General features: G+C 41.4%; 1 protein-coding gene and 2 long non-coding RNA genes across 5 annotated transcripts; 2 read left to right on the top strand and 1 right to left on the bottom strand.

The window, feature by feature from the left end:
- Nucleotides 1-383: 383 nt before the first annotated feature.
- Nucleotides 384-3,773, bottom strand: LOC136423762 (uncharacterized). Its single transcript, XR_010753788.1, has 2 exons — nt 3,652-3,773; nt 384-3,244 (listed from the first exon to the last, which is right to left on the bottom strand). It is a non-coding gene; the product is annotated as an uncharacterized lncRNA (long non-coding RNA).
- Nucleotides 3,774-4,280: 507 nt separating this feature from the next.
- Nucleotides 4,281-18,107, top strand: LOC136424035 (sushi, nidogen and EGF-like domain-containing protein 1). The gene is made up of 9 exons (XM_066412438.1): nt 4,281-4,322; nt 4,800-4,806; nt 5,424-5,602; nt 6,252-6,554; nt 7,207-7,344; nt 12,959-13,124; nt 13,894-14,068; nt 14,934-15,074; nt 16,526-18,107. The coding sequence occupies exons 1-9, from the start codon at nt 4,281-4,283 to the stop codon at nt 16,698-16,700; spliced, it is 1,326 nt and encodes a 441-aa protein (XP_066268535.1). The 3' UTR covers nt 16,701-18,107.
- Nucleotides 7,759-10,825, top strand: LOC136424738 (uncharacterized). 3 transcript variants are annotated; one of them, XR_010753909.1, is made up of 2 exons: nt 7,759-8,886; nt 9,157-10,825. It is a non-coding gene; the product is annotated as an uncharacterized lncRNA (long non-coding RNA). The 3 variants fall into 3 exon arrangements; XR_010753910.1 differs by having other exon boundaries at nt 7,759-8,874; XR_010753911.1 differs by having other exon boundaries at nt 7,759-8,842.
- Nucleotides 18,108-18,753: the final 646 nt, after the last annotated feature.

An 18,753-nucleotide genomic window follows, 5' to 3' on the forward strand; every position in this document is an offset into this window, starting at 1 on the left:
ACAACAACCTAGCATGATGGCTAGAGCACAAACACGACTACATAAACACATACATCTTAAAATGACCAACATTTTATCAAAAAATAAACACCTGACAATATCTCATCAGGGTATTCCTGCCATGAAAGGACATTTGGGACAGAGTTGATCGAAACTGTAAAAAGAAAACGATTCCTACCAAGTTACACTTCATACTTCACTACAGAAAAAAAAATGTTGTATCATTTACCCAGTACAAAAATGCTGTCTTTGCATGTCCTATTTTGAGTTCGTCTAATATAGAAATAAAACGAGAGTATGTTGCAAGCAAACAATCTATCTGACATCTACGCATGTAATGGCTATGTGTATGTCCGATTAGAAACATGAAAACTAGACAGATGTTGTTTCAATGAGATAATGCGTTGATTTATTCACTGTTATTTGTTGCTTAGACATCGAACAGACATTTGGACATTGTGAAAAAAATCATACTCAATCTATTTATCTTTAGTTTACTTATGAATATTATATGATTACACTAAGTCTAACTGCCTTTTGTACCACCATTCTCTGCATTTAATTCGTCATTATAATGTGTTAAATGACTATGTTAATGTTTTTGTAATTATAAGTATATAACAACTTTTACAGCACTGTACAGTTGCAATAATGCGAAGTAAAGAACTAACTCAGTAACTGTGCTCGCATAACCGCCCATGTTGTGATCAAAGCGCAATCCTTTGTTTTGCCTCCATATCAAAGTAAAACTAAACTCATGCGATCTGAAATGTTGGTCTTTAAGTCATCATCATCATCATCATCATCATCATCATCGTCGTCGTCGTCGTCATCATCATCATCATCATCATCATCATCATAATCATCATCACCATCAACATCATCATCATCATCATCATCATCATCCTCCTTTAAGTAAGGACACTCAATACACTTAATAGAATAGTGAATACTAACTTTAGAACATACAGTTAACGAATTCAAAACACCATCAGTGATTTTCAAATCATGAAAATTAACTACATTTGAACTACAGTGTCTATTTACCATACGCCGTTGCTCAGTATGTAGAGTGACGCCAACAGCCTATCGTATTTTTAATAAACCCACTGAGTAATTCAGTAGTGTTTTAAAACGTGTTCTGCTAATGGCATTTAAAAATATTGTTAAACGATAGATATCACATGCAAGCGTCACATCTGATGGTTTCATACATGGATGTTTACCTTTTTTCTGCGTTCCGTTTCCAGTGATTCTGTTACTCTAAGTTGCTAAAATATCATGTGTATCAAAGCTACTGAAACATCCATATTACTTGTATACAGTTAAACTTCTTATCTTCCCTCTCGTGACAAGATCATTGTCGGACAAAAGAACCAACGGAGCTATGGGCATTATTCTTGAGCTTTATGATACACATCTCCAAAGTGTACACTGAAGGGAATGAAGATCCCTATCTGTTATAAGCGTTTATGAAATTATGTATTTAGGTCGCGCGGGATCACACAGGACAAAATTATAGGTCTCAACACTTTTTATCCACCCAATCCAATACCTTGTCTATAAACATTCTGACTACACCAGATAAACATCAGTATTCACCTAAAACACGTTTAGCAAGACGGCTGTTGACACCTGCAACGCAGAAGTACATGATCAATGTTATCATGCAAGAATATGTCTGTATATATGTTTACACCCTAGTTTTTGTAAGCGTTTTCGAAGGTATGTATTTAGGTCGTTCGGGATCACGAAGGACAAAGATGATATGTCTCAACATTTTTTATCTACCCGATTCAATTTCTTGTCTATACACATTCTGACCACACCACCTAAGCATCAGTTAACACCTAAAACACGTTTTAGCAAGACGGCTGTTGACACACAAAAAACGCAAAATTCGATGATCAATATTATCATGTAAGAGTGTGTCTTCGCTATCCAACCAAAAAAAAGTGCCATGCAGCCATATGATTGACTTGTGAAAACAATTAACCTCCACAGAAATTGCTAGTTCCAGACATACCAAAGACTTAATCAACCTCCCACACAGAAGTGTTTCCGTCAGTTCTGGATTTTATCGGCCTGTGCGAACGTGCTGTCCAATCGTACCGCCATAGAGAAAAGAAGCAGACAGTGTGTCGCCATCTTGGTTCTGTCGGTTCTAAAGTTCCCTTTGCCCTGTCCAGAGGACTGGTGATGTCATCCATAAAATTTACTTGTTGTAACCTAACGAGCAATCGAATGTGGGGTCGGGTGGTATTTCTCTATCGAGTGGAAAACGAGACGTCCAAGACAAAGATATAAATCCGTTCTGCACCACAGCTATAGACCAAACTGGCATTCCCTATGCTACTATTGCATTCCGGTAGCAGAATCTCAAAATACGATAATAAGATCTAATTCATGCTGAAGATCCTAACTATTTCAAATCTACACTGATAAAGAATATTCTAAACGCTAGCTTTATTTAAAAGATGAAATGCAGATGAGTTGTGGTTAAAATGAGAAAAAGTATGATTGACTATACAGTGCCATTATCATTTAGCCAGTCTTTGTGGACCAATCACAGGCCTCTACTTCTACTGATAATTCAGCCGTAGCGTCATAAGCATGGGTTAATGAAGAAGAAAGCTGACCTTTATTGATCGGCCAATAATGCCCTCTTGTCAATTTTAGTGTCAATGTCTAGAACCAACATGGATGATTTGACGACATATTCCAAACAACAGACATCAAATTAGTAGACTCAGTTTAGCATATCAACTACTTTAGAGAAATGATAATAGATTATATGAAGTACCTGGAGTGACCTGGCAGATGAAGCTGTACAGATTGTGGCATGATGCGTCGTACCACTTGTTTCCCCGGTCCCGGATGTTGCCAGAAATAACGCAGCCTTCATCGCCCTCACGACTATCTGGTTGCCCTGGGTTCCACAGTGTGTACATTCCAAGTGTGGAGCCATCCAGCCACTTAAATGTGGCCTCTTTTTCTTGATCTTGAAGGCCGATCCAGAAAAAGCGATAATATACGGGCCTTTGCCTGAATTGGGACAACAGTGGGGTTTTCTCTGCCTCATAGAAGGATGCTAGGAAGGCGTTGGTTTCGGCGTCTCTGGGCATGGCAAGGGTACCTCCAGCTCCACGACAGGTTGTGACCGAGTCGATTAAGTTCTTACGTGTGTTGAACAACTTGTAGCACATTCCGCCCTTTCTTTTATAGCCGTTGGGACAGGACCATGCTGAAAAACACGTTATGTCTTAGGGTTGAAATACATTGATGGCAGGCATTGGGATACACTGAACAGTACAGGATATGAAGGGTCAGAAAAAAATAACTTAGTTTAGTATGATATAGTTTAGTAGAGTAAAAAATACAACGGATTCCATTTCCATACAGTAGAAAGAAATAGAACAGATTAGCCTAGATTAGAACAACAAATAAAGGAATACAGCATAGAACAGGAAATAATTTTGTAAAATTGACTTAAAGTATCGATATTCATGTCATGATAAAACAATGCAATAATATATTTTAACCCTTACCTAAAAAAAAAAATTATTTGGTCCTCATCCAGCCCCCCCCCCCACACTTCCTAAATAATTCAAATTGCCCCCTAAAACTAAAAATGCTCGAAAAAGAAAGCACCTTATTGTAATTTGAAACTCCCGGTGACCATGTTGGCAGATAATTGGATTCAGCAGTATCATCTTGGTGTGGTTCACAGACTTACGGTATGATCAAACACGGCGCAAATGACGACAAATGAAAAGTCTGTAAAAATATTGGTACATCATTCATTTGCTGATAAGTTTTAGTTGCATAATTTTTGCAAGATGCCAGCAAATTGACATTTTTACGAATCCTATCTTATAAGACCGTAAAGACTTGTTTTGCAAACACAATTTGAATTTAGCCGGTTGGTTTCAGGGATTTTATCTATTAGTAATATATGTAAGTACTGAAAATACCATCAACAAAAATGTTTCAGGGCACCACAAAGAAATTTGGGAGACTGTGCTCTTGAACATCTTCTGTCCAAATGGACGAAGCAAGACAGTACCTTTGATTTGTATTCATGAGTTTGTATTATCAATGAAAATCAGCAAATTTACATAATGAAAGGTGCCTTCGGTAACAAGTCAATTATCTTAGGTTCCTTTTGTTATGAAGGAAGCCTTGCCACAGGGCTTGGCAGGGTCCGGGTAATTTGTCTGTTCTGTTTCTATCACAGTTAAAGCGATAAAGTAATCTCCAAGCAGATCAAATATACATACATGCGCAAGTCGCTGAAAGGCTGGTTCCCAACCTTCAAAAAGGTACGTTAAATAAACCAGTTTCTTCATTCCAGTTACCTGATACTTTTCCCAGGGGCCGTTCATACTTGTCTCATTATAAGATTTCGAACCTAGTACCAGAAACAGATTTTGATCCGACGTTGCTAGCCAGAAGACCCGTTTGCCACCATTTTCTCAATCATGCATTGATAAAAAAAAAAACATTACTCAGAGAACCAAGAAAGTAGGTTTGGCGTAGTCGTTTGCGGCAGGAGGACCCTGTGCACGTGTTTGAAAAATAAGACTAATACCAAGAACTGAGCATGTGGGTTATGTCTAATCTCAGAGCAGATTCAACGGTTGCGAAGACCTTATCCAACTGGCAGGAAAAAATTTTTTTGCAACTTCGGTTACAATAAAAATGTATTCTGCCAGTTGGATACGGTCTTTTCAACCGTTGGATATGCTTGGAGATTAGATTATGTCAAGTTAAAGTTTATTGCACAACTATCGTAACAGGTACAATGTACGGCAAAATACTAATGATTACTCATTTTAATCTAGTACAAACTATAGGGAGGTTCTAGGCCAAACAATGATCTAGTACAAACTAGAAGGTTCTATGCTATACAATGTTGTCAATAGTAGATAATTGGGAGGTACAATAGAGAGTCGTATAAGCCAGTTAGACAGTTATATGATTAGGAGTTAAATGTCTTACACAATTAAGTCGCTATTTCACGGATTCTTTTATGCATAGATGTATAGATATATTGGGCAAGATATATAGATACTGTGTCGGGACATGACATACATGTAAGTAAGTGCACGAAACGTCCCTATTTTCGACTTAGGTAATGTTACATTTGTTTTGCACTTAATTGTCTGCATCAACTCAAATCTTGCATCATGATATGTTGCACATTCCATGAAGTGATATTCGTCTTCGACATTTTCCTTATGTGGTATTATTAGACACTGTACTGTACAGTTATTCATCTCACACTTCTACAACCATCTGCTGTCCTTTCAACACCAAAAGAAACTACAACAAAAGAAAATAAGATCTATCAATTATCATAAGAAAACTCAGAAATCAAATCATAGGACAATTCCGCGTTTTCCGAGATATGAAATGACAAGTTCACAACATAAATGTATCAATTGTATTTCAGATTACTCCAGTGAGCAATGCTGCCCTCTACCCGTGCGGACCCGGTACTGCAGACATTTTGGACCCACCTGCTGATGACAACACATCCGGAGAACAGAGTCTCAGCACACGGTTCCCATTCTTTGGAAATACCTACAATTCACTTTACGTAAGTCTCTTCAGCCTATACCTTCTAAATGAAGCTATCGATACATGAACAGAACATGATAGAAACCGCAGTCATTGATGGATTTTCAGATACACTTGTTTGCTTGAGTCTGTTGTTGTTTTGTTGTTGCGGTTGTTTTTATATCCATTTAGGAGGCTTACCTCGGTGACAGTGTTGTTTTGATCTTGTCTATTTATGGCGTCCTCTCTAGCACGGCCCACTGATTATATATCTGTCAAGCAACTGACATAAATATAGCGGCCTGCGATTTTTTTCCATTTCGCTACATTAGCGTTTGCCAACCGCCAGCCAATCAGATACTCCGACTCTGTAGTTTAAGGCAAACGCGTTGCCTTGGCCGTAGCTACAAGTAACGATGTAATGGGTGACGTAGGCCGGTACACAAGGGTCGTTGCTTTCTATCTACATGTATATATACTGTGTATATATATATATACATATTTATATATATTTGCACATATCAATTCATAAAAAGCGTCGTGACTGGCATGAGATAATGTACTTTTTATTTGTCTACCGATGCTGTGTAGTTATGCTGATTTCACCTGCCGTCGATCAGTTTGCAAAATATCATTAAAAGGATTATATGTCTGACGAGGAACTTTTCTTTTATTGGTGATTTCTCCAGGTGAATACCAACGGTGCAATCTCCTTTGGGAGCGCGGTAACAGGAGTCACAACAGCTGCATTTCCAGTCACCAACAACAGAGTCATCGCCGCTTTCTTCACCGACATCAAGACAAGCTACACCCCCCGTGCAGGCTACATCTACCATCGGGAAACAACTGACGCTGGTGTGGTGGCGAGAGCATCCACGGACATCCAGACAGCCTTTCCCGCCGACCATGGAACCTTCGTGTCGACCTGGGCCTACATTGCAACCTGGCACGAGGTTGGACTCAAGGGAGCGACCGGGGACGGTAGTAATCTTGTAAATCCAACAAAGTGCAACCTGATGTCCAGACGACTTCGGGGAGACAAGCTCATATAGGACTTAAGCAGGTGTTGGGGTTGGAGATCCTAACGTTTTCTGACTGTTTCACTTTTATTGCAGTTAGGAAGGGTAGCTGTCATTAGATGCAGACAGAAAACGTTACGATAATATAATTCACTCCAACGTGTGTTTAGGGGGTTTATCACAGTAGTGGGATTGTACTAGTTTAAATGAAATTGGCCATTCGCCATTCACTGATTCAGAAGTAACTACCGTAAAACGTTCCTGCTGGGACATGACTGTGCTCCTGCTTCAGTTAATAACTTGCTTCAAATGGACTCCTACTCGTTAAAAAACATCGACACCCATGATTCTACTTTGGATCACGAAATGAAAAAGGTGAATATAGATAGACAAACTAATACAACATTCGTAGAAAATAGCAATATACACATTTATCCAGGTGTCTATGTCTCAACAAGACCTTGATCATTTTGTTGTTGTTGTTAAATTGCTTTTTGTAATGTCTTACCTTATAGTAACCTGTATGATTATGATAGATGACGTTGCTATAAGCTACGTATGCTACATATGCTAAGACACATCATACTAACCAATTATCGTATACATTTGTTTGCTACTCCTCCAGCGGAACACGTTCCAACTGGTGCTGATTACGAATGGCTGCAAGTCCTTCGTCCTGTTTAACTACGACCAGATCCAGTTCTTACAAGGGGACACCGACGGTGGAGATGGGGATATTGGTACAGGACCAAACCCAGCACAGGTATGGAACTCTCAGCTTTCTTTCAAAACATCATGATGACATGATCACTCTGTAAGTTTGACAAAGACTATTGGATTTTTTTGGGTAGAGGGCGATATAAGTATTTATATTTAAAGCCTACATGATACCAAACTACAGCATTTTCTGATTATGATTTACTATGATAATCACGGTGTTTCAAACGTCTGTCATTTCCGTTGCAAAAATGTTTTCAAAAGGCATTTGCACATGTAGGAATGGTCAAAAATCGGTACAAATGTCTTACACAATTATTGTGTATGCAAGCTGTAATAAAGTTGCTTCACGTCACCAACTTACTGGAGGACACCGTGTAGCCCTCATACCAAACTTGAAATTTGAATTATTCTGTAATTGCTGTGCTATTATAATCAACAAAGTGTAATCCGATCTATTTGTCATGCGCGGTCATGGGTCAGAAGGAATCAGGTGATACCTCCACACTATATAAGGCAACGTGTAACCACACCCGGGTGTTAGTTATAGGCCTCCGCCCGCCGACGGAGTCCCTAGCTCTTCGTCTACGAGATCAACCACCCGGAGAAAATGTCCAGCAAGCGAAGCCGAGGAAATTTCAAGTGTCTGCAAGCCGCGAATGCGTTCGGGCACGTCTTTACGGCAGCTTGCTCTCCGTTGTCCCTTCTTTTCGAAGGGGAAGGATAGGTTTGTTAGTGGTTATATGAACTGGTAGGGGTGAAAGTTTAAGCATTTATTTTCTAGTTGTGTCGAATTTTTTTGCTTGTCCACGTGTTGCTTTATCCTATCTTTGTAAAGCTGTGTTCGAGAGACTCCAGTTTTTGGTGGGTTTTGTATTTGTTGTTCAACAGTTGCGCAAGATTTTTGCTTGATTAGAGACAGCCGGAGTTATACTCGTGCTATTTGGTCTTTTCCTTTGTCCTCCTTTGTTCTCTTCCAGCCACGCTGACACGCGGCCAGGTGCTCCAACACGTGTGGCCTAATTAAGTTACGTTCTTTTTTCAGTGGACGCCGCTCACTCGTAGACACTCGCTGAATGTTCGGATAGCAGGATATGTCTAATCTACGTTTGTTTGTAGATATTTTAGGAACTTAGCAGGTTAAAACTTCGGGAAGCTACTGCCACGAGGCCAGGACTTTCCATTTTTTCGTGCACTCGGTCGTTGCATTTTACAGGCGTTTTGTTTCCCTGTGTAGTCTGTTCCTGCAGACAATGGTTACAGGTATGCGACACCTGGCTGCACGTGGGAATGCCATTGTTTTTCTTCCTCATGTCTCTTATTATTCAGGTGTTTGTGTGCGAGGTACAGCAAGGTCAAGCCTGGCCTCTCGAACGGCTCCAGTCAGGTAATAGCGGCTTCGGTACATCAGGCACCAGCCCCGGGTCCGACGGCGGCGACGAGTGGTCTGGTCCAGCGAGGGACAGCTCAGGCGTTAGACCAGGTCGTCACGCTGCGGGACCGTAACGAGGAGTCACCTTGGCCATCCGGCAAGCAGTGGAGCCGTGCGTCCTCATTCAGATTCCCCGATTTCCCGGTAGAGTAGGCGGTAAACACTTCCCGTTCTCGAGGATTTCTTTTGTTTGTTTTCGGTTGAATTTATTTCAGACGTTACACGATTGATTGTGAGATGGTGTATGGGTGCTGGATGTTGTATGGCTGGCCCGGGATCGTCATGTAATCGGCACGTTGTGGTCCCTTGAGGCCCGGGCAGTGTGGTTCAGGACATGCAAGGATTTGAGATTGTTTTCCGTTGTCTTGTTACCTTGTGTTTTGGGACACATCCCTCAGTTCTCTTCAATGTGTTTTGGCTATGCAGGCTTCGCTGTCCCACGAGCCCGTTCTACCTCCGGCAGTTCCCTCGACATGCGCCCGGGCAACCCAAGGGATCCTGCCAACGGCTACCAGGCGCCATGCAGGCATCATGCCAGAGCTTCACCGTCCCATGAGCCAGCTCTACCTCAGGCATTTCCATCGACATGCGACGAGGCAACCCAAGGTGTCTGACGTCCCTTTCACGCCAGTCTCACCCTAGTGGTAGCCAGTTTTTTGTGCACACCTGGTAGTTTGGTTTCCTTGTTGGTATATTCCAAGGGTTTGGAGTGTGGAAAAGACTGAGGTGTACGCTTTCTCACAAGAGATCCCTACAGTTTCGTGTCGCCCTCTCTAGTTTTGATTTACATGAGTTATGACGAAATTATCATTGCTTTGTTGAGCTCTGTAATATATATATTTTTTTTTTGTCGTGATTGCGTTTTCTCTAATGTTTTGACAAAATATTTGATGGTTGTTTTCCTTTCCCCTTTTACGTTGTGAATGTTTTCGTTGTTGTTTATTTACTTCTGCATTTCGTAATTTTCCCTATTGTGTGTCCCGGTTTTGGCAGGTGAGTATGTGTTATTTTGTGTATGTGTTAATGTGTGCATGTGTTCCCGGTAAGGCATTAAGCCAAGTGGGAGTGTTATTTTCCGGGTTCGGCACTTTGTCGAACAGGGTATGTGTTGTTGCGTACATGTGTTCCCGGTAAGGCATTAAGCCAAGTGGGAGTGTTATTTTCCGGGTTCGGCACTTTGTCGAACAGGGTATGTGTTGTTGTGTACATGTGTTCCCGGTAAGGCATTAAGCCAAGTGGGAGTGTTATTTCCCGGGTTCGGCACTTTGTCGAACAGGGTATGTGTTGTTGCGTACATGTGTTCCCGGTAAGGCATTAAGCCAAGTGGGAGTGTTTTTTCCGGGTTCGACACTTTGTCGAACAGGGTATGTGTCGTTGTGTACATGTGTTCCCGGTAAGGCATTAAGCCAAGTGGGAGTGTTTTTTCCGGGTTCGACACTTTGTCGAACAGGGTATGTGTTGTTGTGTACAAGTGTTCCCGGTAAGGCATTAAGCCAAGTGGGAGTGTTGTATTATTTCCCGATTCGACACTTGATCGAACGGGGTACATGTTGCAGTGTGCATGTGTCCCCGTTAAGGCAGTAATTTCTATGTTTGTGTGCCTTTTTGTTTTAGTATTAACGTTTATTCAGCTGTGAATGAGCGTTGTTAACAAGACGTTTCAACAGGTGAAGGGTTACCTGTTCGACACAGTGTTATTTTATTTACGTTTTGGCCGAGTGTTATGTGATGAGATCTTGTGTTTTTGGTCCGGTATTTAGAGACTGACAATGCTTTGTCGAGAAAGTTTCAGTAATTCCTTTGCCCGGCGTTAGATTAGCAAAAGTGCATTGTTGTATGATGTGTAATGATAACAGGAGGTGTTTTGTATTCTTGTTTTCTTTTATTTGCATTGTTTTAACAGGAAATGCAAGCGTTAATGGAACGCACGGAACGTCTTGAGCAAAGAAAAACAGAACAAACCACCATGCGGCTACTGAGGGAGGTCTAGTCTTTTCAAGGGCTTGATAACATATAATTATATTTGATGAGTTTGTAAATTCGCATCATGTTTGTCCTTTCTTGGGCATACTTATTAAAAGTCTGTTTATCTGCCTGTGGTATTCTATATTTTGTCATCAATAATTGTACGCATATGTACTGAGGTACGTTTACGCGTATTTATGTATAGTTATATATATATATATATATTTTGGTTTGGCTGTGGGTACGTGTACACGTTTTATAAGTATACTGTAATTAGTGATCTGTTAACTAACTTCAATTTAGTTGATTCAACGTTCGATAGTCATCAGCCAAAAATTTTCGTAATCGATTATTTTTCTTCACCTTTAAGGGAAACAGTAATGTTATTCCCTCCCTTCAATTTTGGATTAAGACTTATTCGATGTTATAATGGAGAATTGAGAATGGGAAGAAAGATAGAAAGTAATATCAAGGTTAACTTATTGCTGAAGTTGTTGAAGTAATTCGAGTGAGATTAAGGCACATTGAACATGAGTCTTTATCAATTTATCAAAGGGGAGGGCAATATGTACTTTGAGCAAAAGGGGCGAAGAATAGAGGATGAGTGAGGGGAAGGAATGAGATATCAGTTGCAGAAGGATAGCATTAGATAGAGTCAGTAAGGGATATATGTGACGTTGTGATGAAAGTAAAAGGTAGGTAGACTGACAGATACAGCATTGGCGGAAGACGGCAATTTCCGCATCACCCATTCCGGAGGACCTATGACTGCGCATGACAAATAGGAAACTATTTGTCATGCGCGGTCATGGGTCAGAAGGAATCAGGTGATACCTCCACACTATATAAGGCAACGTGTAACCACACCCGGGTGTTAGTTATAGGCCTCCGCCCGCCGATGGAGTCTAAAGCGACCCACCCACCCAAACCCCGGGACATTTTCTCCGGGGGCATAGATATCCGCTCAGGGGCGTTCGCCTCAGCCGATATGAATCTTTAGGCTCCAGACGGCAATTTCCGCATCACCCATTCCGGAGGACCTATGACTGCGCATGACAAATAGGAAACTGTTTTTCTTGAATGAAGTGAAGTACTAACAAATCCGATAACAGGGTCAGATGAAGTAACTAATGTTATGCGGTTTGAGTATATCATTGTCTAGCTGTCTGTCTGTTGAAGACACCATATGAAGACGGGGGGGGGGGGGTTGAGGCACGGAATATTATGCAGACAGTCAGGCCAGCAATAGCGGAAAGAGTTTCAATTGAGACGAAGTGAGCATTATTTAGTCACATTCAGTCTGCCGCATGACTCATGAGACTCCAGTGCCCAGTGTACGGGAAACCGTTCTCTGCGTTCCGGATCTAAATTCACGGCGATTTTGATGTTGACATCAGTGTTATTTACTGTTTAATTGAATACAGGGATGAGAGGCTTGTTGGTTGTAATTCCATGTTTTATCACATAAATTCTTCTTACATGCTTTATGGTACTCAATTTTCAAAAAGTGCATATCCAGATATCTTGTTTTTATTCTGTATAAAGTGAACATAACAGTTCACTCCACTTCGCACGTTTTGACAAACGTATGGCTAGATTTAAACAAAGAAGATTTAAGTCGTTGTGTGAATAAGTCACTTGAGCTTTATACTTATTCTAATACGTATTCAAAGGCACGCCTTTTTTAGCATAGAGATTTAACAATGACATGTGGCATGTGTCGAGGATTTTCTTTTGTACGACATATATTCAAAAGTTCCCTGAAATTTGGCTTTGCAAATATTTTACATATCAGTCGCCATGTTTATACATTACCTCCAACTCCTTCCATGTGTCACAATGTGCCTTAAAGTTTGTAGTGTTGTTGATAAAGAATTGATATCAGGTTCCTCCGTCAATGCTTCCCAAATTCCACCACCACATCAACAACAACCACAAACAGTAACATGCACAACTCAAAATATATCATCATATAACACATCCAAAATATATTGGTTAAGCCATCTTTCCAAAGAAATAACTTTTATGCCTTAACCTCATGAACTTCCAATACTTTATAACAGTTACCAACACATACACCACATACATACCTGTTCCCTAATCCATAACACACATTTCAAACACACCATTCATACAAGTTAACACCAGTCGGCGAAGGTATGGGATCGCCGAACTCTAGTATGTATTTGCTTTTCAGGCCTTTCAAAAGTACGTTCATTGTGGCATTCTGCTCGTAATAGCCTGGTTTGTGTCACGTTCAAAGGTTGGGATCAACAGAGGAAATGGAATCTACTATACGCTTCATCCGTACTCGAGGACAACCAACCTGTACAACCTGCCGACATGGACTGACCCGGCCGTGCCAGGGCCTCCGGGACGCTGGTATCGGAGGACTGACCAGGCTCTCATCGGCAACAGCCCAGCCTTAGGTACAGCGTCTCTTTCTCTGATCGGATAGCGTTACAGTGGTGTTCTGCATTGTGTGCACGTGTGTGCATTTGTGCGTCTGTACATTATCCCCCGGCCAGTTAGTTGATATCATTTTCTAATCTTTCTCTCTTTTTCTCAACAGAATTGGCAAGGCTGGTGTGTTTTTTGGTTTCAATCATTTTGGTGTGTGCCGTCACTGGTCATAATTAAATATATATATATTTTTTTTTAAGATGGGTGTGGAGGGTTGCCTTAGTACCTCGAGACTGAGCAGTACATATTATGTATCATCCTCCTCTGCACCCGACTAACAAGTTTTGAACACAGAAAATACCTTAACTGAACGCTCTGTGCCGATCGTCTTGCTTTTGAATCTGAGTAGGCCTTATTTGGCACAATTTCCCCCTTAGGACAACAGAGGCACTTCCTCTGATTGACTTTAGCTAGGACGAATTCAAGGCATTCGTGTATGCCATGGAATAGCCCATCATAGCAGGATCATGTATGACGTAAAAAAAAAGTTTCAGGGAGTGAACGTAGTCAGGTGCAAGTTTTCCTCAGTTTCCTGTTATTACCTTGGCTGCTTGCTAACCTCTTCACGGAATTAAGATAAAGGTTCATAATCTAGTGACTCAATAACAGATAAAAATGGTTGCGAACAATAAAAAAAAACATGATATGCAAAACAAAAGCACATAATCCAAATCAATACTTACTCCACGGATGAATTGTGCTATCTCTGATGAAATTTTTACCTTGTTATTGTAGTCTGCTCATCCCGGTACTTTCGTAGGCGCGGTGACAAGTGCCTGAAGCTGCATGACAAGCCCGAGTCTTATCCTGCTGTAAAGTCAATCTGTGCTGAAGACGGTGCGGAAATCTTCAACATCCGCAGCCAGGCTGACACCGAGTGGTTAATCGGACTTCTCAGGAGCTGGAATAGGTAAGAAGAAATCTGTCCTCCCATGCCAGGCCCGCCGCTTGTACGTCAAGCAACGACCCAGGCGTACCGCCCTGTGATCCCTCCTCCTCACTTCGTCGGCGCTGACCAGCCGTCAGCCAATAAGATTCTCCCTTCCTGTTGTTGAAGGGAAAGCTACCAGCCAATAGGCAGTACTGTGATGGATTGGTGACGGCTGGACAGCGCTTACTCAGTGGAATGGACGGGCCGAAGGGTGGTATGCAATGGCCATTGCTTGACATAGAAACGCTGTGGGGTCCGACTGATATGACAGGATGGTGGAAATCATCATGAAGGTATTTTGACTGCAGTAGATACGACTTGGCTTCTAGCGGGTCTTTCCTTGGTCGAGTCCAGAGAAGCTCGAAGGCCAACACCCTGAAGTCAGTAGAATTAAGGAAGATACTTATCCTGTTGGATTATGCACACATGTATCTGCTAACAATCCACAACGTCACATGCAGTCACCAAGGTGTATAATGACTTTCCTACTGGTTGCCATGGTGAGCAAGAATACTCAGTATTGGACTGGTTTTGATCTAGACAAAAACTCCCCTCGGTACTTCAAACAGCAGTTTCTTCGCTAAGATCTGAACAGATATGGATTTCTGGAAAGTGAGACCTAGTGTTATACAGACTTGTTGGGGACCTAATATTAGATAGCAAACTTGGTAAATGACTGACCAGCCCTGGATCTGGAGGTCGCTGGTTCAAGTCGAGGGTTGAGTTGCATGCTATTGGAAGGAATTGTCGGCCTAGTGGCAAGGAATAGAGGTTTGATGCATTGATTGCGTTTTTCGCGGTACTTGATGAGTGCTAACAGTGTCGTCGTCTTCATTGATTACAGACGTACTGGGAAACTGCGCGACGTGTGGATTGGTCTGACGGATGAAGACTCTGAAGGCACTTTCGTGTGGGAGGACGGCACCGCATTTAATGTAACCGGCTACGCCCCCTGGGCTGAAGGTGCCCACGAACATAACACCGGGTAAGACAACACACAAATTCATTGCACGGCAATAAGCCCTTCTGCCATAACCCCTGCGATTAACGTTTGTACCTTAGCAACAGGAAGTGGGAGATAAACAACGCGAAGTTGATCTAACAACCCGAAGCAGGGGACAGACAAAATTGCCTGACGACCTTTTTTCTGAATCCTGTTTACTTTAACGTAATCTGTTACCTGAGTTGCTTTGCTAACCTCCTAAATGGGCACTTTCTATCAACCATTCCGTGCCGCTAATGGCTATTAGGCTTATTTACAGCCAATATCCTATGGCAGTTTGAATCCCGATGATATATAATGATGTAAAATCGGCGGTTACGTGTTTTGCATCGCTGCGTTATGTTTCTGTGTGTGTGTGTGTGTGTGTGTGTGTATGTGTGTGTGCGTGTGTGTGTGTGTGTGTGTGTGTATGTGTGTGTGTGTGTGTGTATGTGTGTGTGTGTGTGTGTGTATGTGTGTGTGTGTGTGTGTGTGTGTATGTGTGTGTGTGTATGTGTGTGTGTGTGTGTGTGTGTGTGTGTGTGTGTGTGCGTGTGTGTGTGTGTGTGTGTATGTGTGTGTGTGTGTGTGTGTGTGTATGTGTGTGTGCGTGTGTGTGTGTGTGTGTGTGTGTATGTGTGTGTGTGTGTGTATGTGTGTGTGTGTGTGTGTGTATGTGTGTGTGTGTATGTGTGTGTGTGTGTGTATGTGTGTGTGTGTGTGTGTGTGTATGTGTGTGTGTGTGTGTGTGTATGTGTGTGTGTGTGTGTGTATGTGTGTGTGTGTATATATGTACGTGTGTGTGTTGGTAAACTGCATTATGAGCAAGTGTAAATTTAAAAACAACACGACATTGGGACTTTCCAAATTTCCATTCATGACATTCCGTTTTGCTGGACAAAATCAAGACACTGAGCCGCATTTCTTTGCACGAGCAGTAAAATTAGCGTGTATATTCGAGCCCGCCTGCCTAATGGCTGATGGGCGTTCCGATTACTAGTACCAGCTCAGAAAAAAATAAATATCCATGCCTTCAAGTATTAGAGTTATCAACCCAGAATTAGCGTGTTCCAAAGTTCGCTCTTCCCTAGAACTATAGTTGAGTGAGAACAAAGTCCTGTAAGCATCCTCATTAGATAGCCTTAAGTATCGCCGACAGTTAGATGTTAAGGAGAGGTATAGGACTGTTCTGCCACCTGAGGACACATGTCACTCAACCCTCCCAACCTGCTATACACACATACACACACACACACACAGACACACACACACACACACACAGACGTACGCACACTCATACACAAACACCCTCCCTCGCGAAAACACACACGCGAGGGAGGGTTCCCAAGGCGCAACCAAATAACGTTACATCCATATATATGATAGAATTCAGTTAAAGTTTATCGGCAAAGGAGTTTAAATAATGCTCATTCTTTGCTTGATGTATTTTCCAGGTTCCGGAACTGTGTTTTCCTGAACAAGCGTTTAAACTGGCTGTGGTACGTCCAAAAATGTGACGGCAGCTTTCCATACGAAGAAGTTGACGAAGACGGCTACTGGGAAGAAGATGCCGGGCCGAATGCCTACATCTGCGCAAAGAACGCAGTCCCCGTAGGGCCAGATTGCTAAATATATGGGGATTTTTTTTAACAATTTTGTACATTGTTACTCATTTGCAGATGTTCTATTGGCAATAACTAGAAAAGGGGCAGGGGGTAGGCCACGTGTACTAGTTCTGAAGAGAAGTCCACTTTTCGCCATGTACACAGTCATTATGGTAACAGAGACATATGAGAATTGTCACAGTCACATGACCAGCAAATCTTATTGAATTGATAGAGCTGTGCCGTGACTGTTTGTCACAAGTAGGCATTTTATTACAGGCCAAAACTCTTAGTTGACTCAACTCCATCAGCATTGAACCTATAACTATACTTTACATGAGACCAGCTTAATTTCCAACAAGTCTTGGAAGTTGTATTTCAGTCCCTGAATCTATTTTCCATACCTACGTGTCTTGTTTGCCTATAGGTGCATTTAGACGGATTTGAGGTTCTATGCTATACAATGGTTAGATTCTAGGCTGTACATTGTACAATGCTGATACCATAGTTGAATAGTTGCATTTGAGATTTGTAATGTGTAGAAGTTGGTGAAAATTATCAGACATTGTGAAACAAATCAGGCCATAATTTACAAAATTACCGAGAAAATTCTGCAGTATCATTGTTGGTCAGAGTGTAGAAGTAGAAGATCATTTGACTCATGCGCTTTATGTCTTTCGCCTGCTAGCCGTCGCGAAGTCGCATTGCACCAACACTAGCTACTTGAAAAAGCATCATGCTTCACTTGAATTGAGGACGAACCCTTTACAGCTTAAACATGAGACAGAAAACTTCATTTTCTTATGATTGTCAAGGTGGTCTGAATAAATTTCTTGGCGTTATTTGTTGTAAAAGTCTTTTCAGGATTTTACTTACTTGTTTAGGATACGCGTATGACTTGATACAAAGAGGCCCCACAAGCATTGTACAATAGGTGTGAAATCAGACCTTTCTTGTGACATGAGACCAGGGGTGTTAATAACCCGCAACTCAGACGTCATTGGCTAATTGTCAGTGACGTTTGGTGACATGCTAGCAGCCATAGGATTGGGCCACGCTAGAACATTACTCCTGTCATATAGAGTACACGTGGGGGATAGAAGGAAAGAGATGTGCTGCGGATGATCCGTGATGATGAGTTCCAGGAATGATCTTCTCGTGTATTTCGTTCAACAAACAAGGCACTCTTCCAACTTTATTGTGACATTTAACTTAAATGTTGGAGTTCGCAAGTGACATGCCTTTTGACAACTGATAACTTACTTCAGCATGTGGCAATATATACTTCTGACTCATAGATTGGACTAACAAAGTTGTATCAACAACAAACAAAATGTAACCGTTACTTTAGGTCTCATATTTCTTAAAGATTTCCCTTCTTGTTAACAACTCCAAAGAATAATTTCATGAAATATATGGGATATCAAACATACCATCTATGTCGTTATTGCTGATATTGATGTCATTATAATGGATATCTTACATTTTAGATAACTAGATTTCACTACCCGATTGTAAACGTTCTAACGGTAATACGATTTCTTTCCAAAACGTCCATTGGTGTTATATTTACTGTACAAAATTGCCTTGAAAAGAAATCCAAGGATGAATCATTAGATAAGCTTAAGAAAAAGGACAAGATACAACAGCAAAATTGCTTCACTGTGGCCAACAGTACATGTATCAATTAGAAATGTTACCCAGAGAAAGTATAACTAGATTGTTTTGGAACATCGCTGAAGAAGTATGAGAAAAGCTGGTGTGTTACGCCGAATGGCGGTTATACCGGCTACACAGATACAGATGCAGACAAAAGATTAACCGTATATTAGAAAGACTTGTATGCCTTTTTATTTTCTTTGTACATAGCACGGCAGTCCCGTGTTTTATGTATTATCAATAGGCCATTTTGTTTCTCCTGTTAACGTTGTCAAATCCACAAACGATCAAGTTGCATCCCCAAGTATGAACACCTCCAAGGTACCCGAAAGAGATCATCATACCGAAAAACCCTCTGACCGAATGTAAACCTTAAGGCTGATCAAGTGTCATACAATCTTGTATCCACAAACTAGATT

The sequence above is a fragment of the Branchiostoma lanceolatum genome, chromosome 18 (assembly GCF_035083965.1).
Source record: "Branchiostoma lanceolatum isolate klBraLanc5 chromosome 18, klBraLanc5.hap2, whole genome shotgun sequence".
Taxonomy (NCBI): domain Eukaryota; kingdom Metazoa; phylum Chordata; class Leptocardii; order Amphioxiformes; family Branchiostomatidae; genus Branchiostoma; species Branchiostoma lanceolatum.

What these genes read in the sequence shown, in the direction of transcription:
- LOC136424035 (XM_066412438.1), top strand. Translation starts at nt 4,281, where the DNA reads ATGCGCAAGTCGCTGAAAGGCTGGTTCCCAACCTTCAAAAAG. An exon ending in CGGCAACAGCCCAGCCTTAG is followed by an intron (nt 13,125 to 13,893) that starts GTACAGCGTCTC and finishes TTGTTATTGTAG; the next exon opens with TCTGCTCATCCCGGTACTTT. An exon ending in GCCCACGAACATAACACCGG is followed by an intron (nt 15,075 to 16,525) that starts GTAAGACAACAC and finishes TGTATTTTCCAG; the next exon opens with GTTCCGGAACTGTGTTTTCC.